Source organism: Dipodomys ordii, unplaced genomic scaffold, assembly GCF_000151885.1.
Source record: "Dipodomys ordii isolate 6190 unplaced genomic scaffold, Dord_2.0 Scaffold51, whole genome shotgun sequence".
Lineage (NCBI taxonomy): Eukaryota > Metazoa > Chordata > Mammalia > Rodentia > Heteromyidae > Dipodomys > Dipodomys ordii.
Genome location: NW_012267267.1, coordinates 1802319 through 1804047, shown reverse-complemented (window position 1 = coordinate 1804047; position 1729 = coordinate 1802319). Strand labels below are relative to the sequence as shown.

The 1729-nt window shown below is 52.6% G+C and overlaps 1 protein-coding gene across 1 annotated transcript in view; it reads left to right on the top strand.

Moving 5' to 3' along the window:
* The first annotated feature begins 576 nt into the window (after positions 1–576).
* The window catches only part of Kiaa1522 (KIAA1522 ortholog), a 30837-nt gene continuing 29684 nt past the window's right edge, over positions 577–1729 (top strand). The window contains exon 1 of the mRNA XM_013020491.1: positions 577–660. Within this exon, the coding sequence (XP_012875945.1) occupies positions 577–660 (84 nt within the window). The remainder of the gene's footprint in view (positions 661–1729) is intronic.

Below are 1729 nucleotides of genomic sequence, written 5' to 3'. Positions count from 1 at the left end.
TGCTTTGCTGTTACAAAGAGTTGGGTGGGGATGGAACCCAGAAGAGTTTGGTCCCACAAGAGATAGGGGAAATCCTGGAATTCTTTTGCTAGAGTAAGAGAATTTGGAGAATCTCCTCTAATATCTGGAAATGCCTGCTTGCTAGGCAAGTGCTCTACCACCAGGCTAGGGGGTAAAAGTTCATGACTATATGGTTTTTCTTGTTGGTACTAGGGTTTGAACTGCCTTCCGCTTGCTAGGCAGGTGCTGCCTTAGTAATTTTTGACAAAGGGCTCTGCAAATTATGTTAATCCCAGTCACTGGGAAGAAAGTGTTGAAAGAGCTGGTGCTGAGCAAGATTAGCCAGCATTCCTTTCCTGACTCCCCCTTCCAAAAGGGTGTGCTTGCCTTCCTCCCCCTCCTTACACCATGTATCCAGAATTATCCCACAGTCCAGGCCCTGCATACCACTCTCTGCAAGTCTCAGTCCTGCCTATAACACCTCTCCTTAGAGACTCACTAACTAACCCAGGAAGGGGTGGGGCCCTTAAAGGTGAGAGTTAGACTAGGCCAAGAGCCCTGAATAGATGCTCAGGGATGAATGATTGGCTTTACCAGGAAATTGAGGTCCGGCAAGAACAGGGTGTGATCTGTGGAGTAGACCAGGTTGTGGGAGTATCAGTAATGCCCAGATTTACCACAGCTGAGTCTTTGGGGACACTCAAGGGCTAATGCAGATTAGGTCACCCTCTGCCCTCTAGTCATCTACAGTGTTACAGTTATTGCACTCTACAGTGTTTCAGGACAGACTGAGCTGCCTGACCCCTGACCTCAAGGAGGAGACCAGGACCAGGAGAAAAACCCTGTGCCTAAGGTCAAGTTGATGATGAGAACAAACTCCAAAGGTGGGGTGATCACAATATCCTGCTGGGGATCCATCCAGGGGGGTCTGTGGTACTGAAACCCAGAGATAAGACCCAGATGTTGGCCTGAGCTCCTCTGCGGCTCATCACTTGGGTTCTTGGGCAATCACTGCCCCCTCCCCAACTTCCTTCCAGTATGAAGGATAACAATCTCTGCTTCCCGCCTACCTGGCTGCGGACGTTATAATAAGAGTCAGAGATCTGGAGGAAGTGACTCTTACAGGTTTCCTTTCCTACCTGCTTCCCCAGTCACTCGGCCCCAGACACACCCTACATTAATCAGTTTTGCGCATCTCCGTGGAAATTCTGACCCAGACTCAGGTGCCCTGCCTGGAGTAATCAAAGCCTAGCCAAGGGTAAATCGAGGAAGGATCATCCCAACCACAGTTATAGCTGAGGCAGGAAGGCAAGAGGCCTGTGCTCAGAGAGGAGACTACTGAGCCTGGGGGAAGAGTGGCTCTGACCAAGGGGGTGACCACCGGCCCTCCCATGGGAGGGGCGTGGCGGCTGCCAGTAGCAGGCCTCAGGTGTTTCTAAAGCCGACTCCTTATTGTCCGGGGCCTGGAGTTTTCCGAATCCGCTTATTTCAGGGAAAAAAAAAATCCAGAATCATCCATCTCTTCTCGAGTCCAACTTGGGGTGTATCTGGCTGTCTTGGGGGTCTAGTCCCAGCATTTCGCCTTCCCTATCCCCTCCTGTCACCCTAACTTGAGAACGGAACTGTTCTAGGGCCGCCTTCGGGACAGACCCGCGGTACCAACCCTCCCAGACCGGCCTCGCGACCCCTCCCACCGGGCCGGGGCGGAGCGCCGCACCCGGGCTCCCGG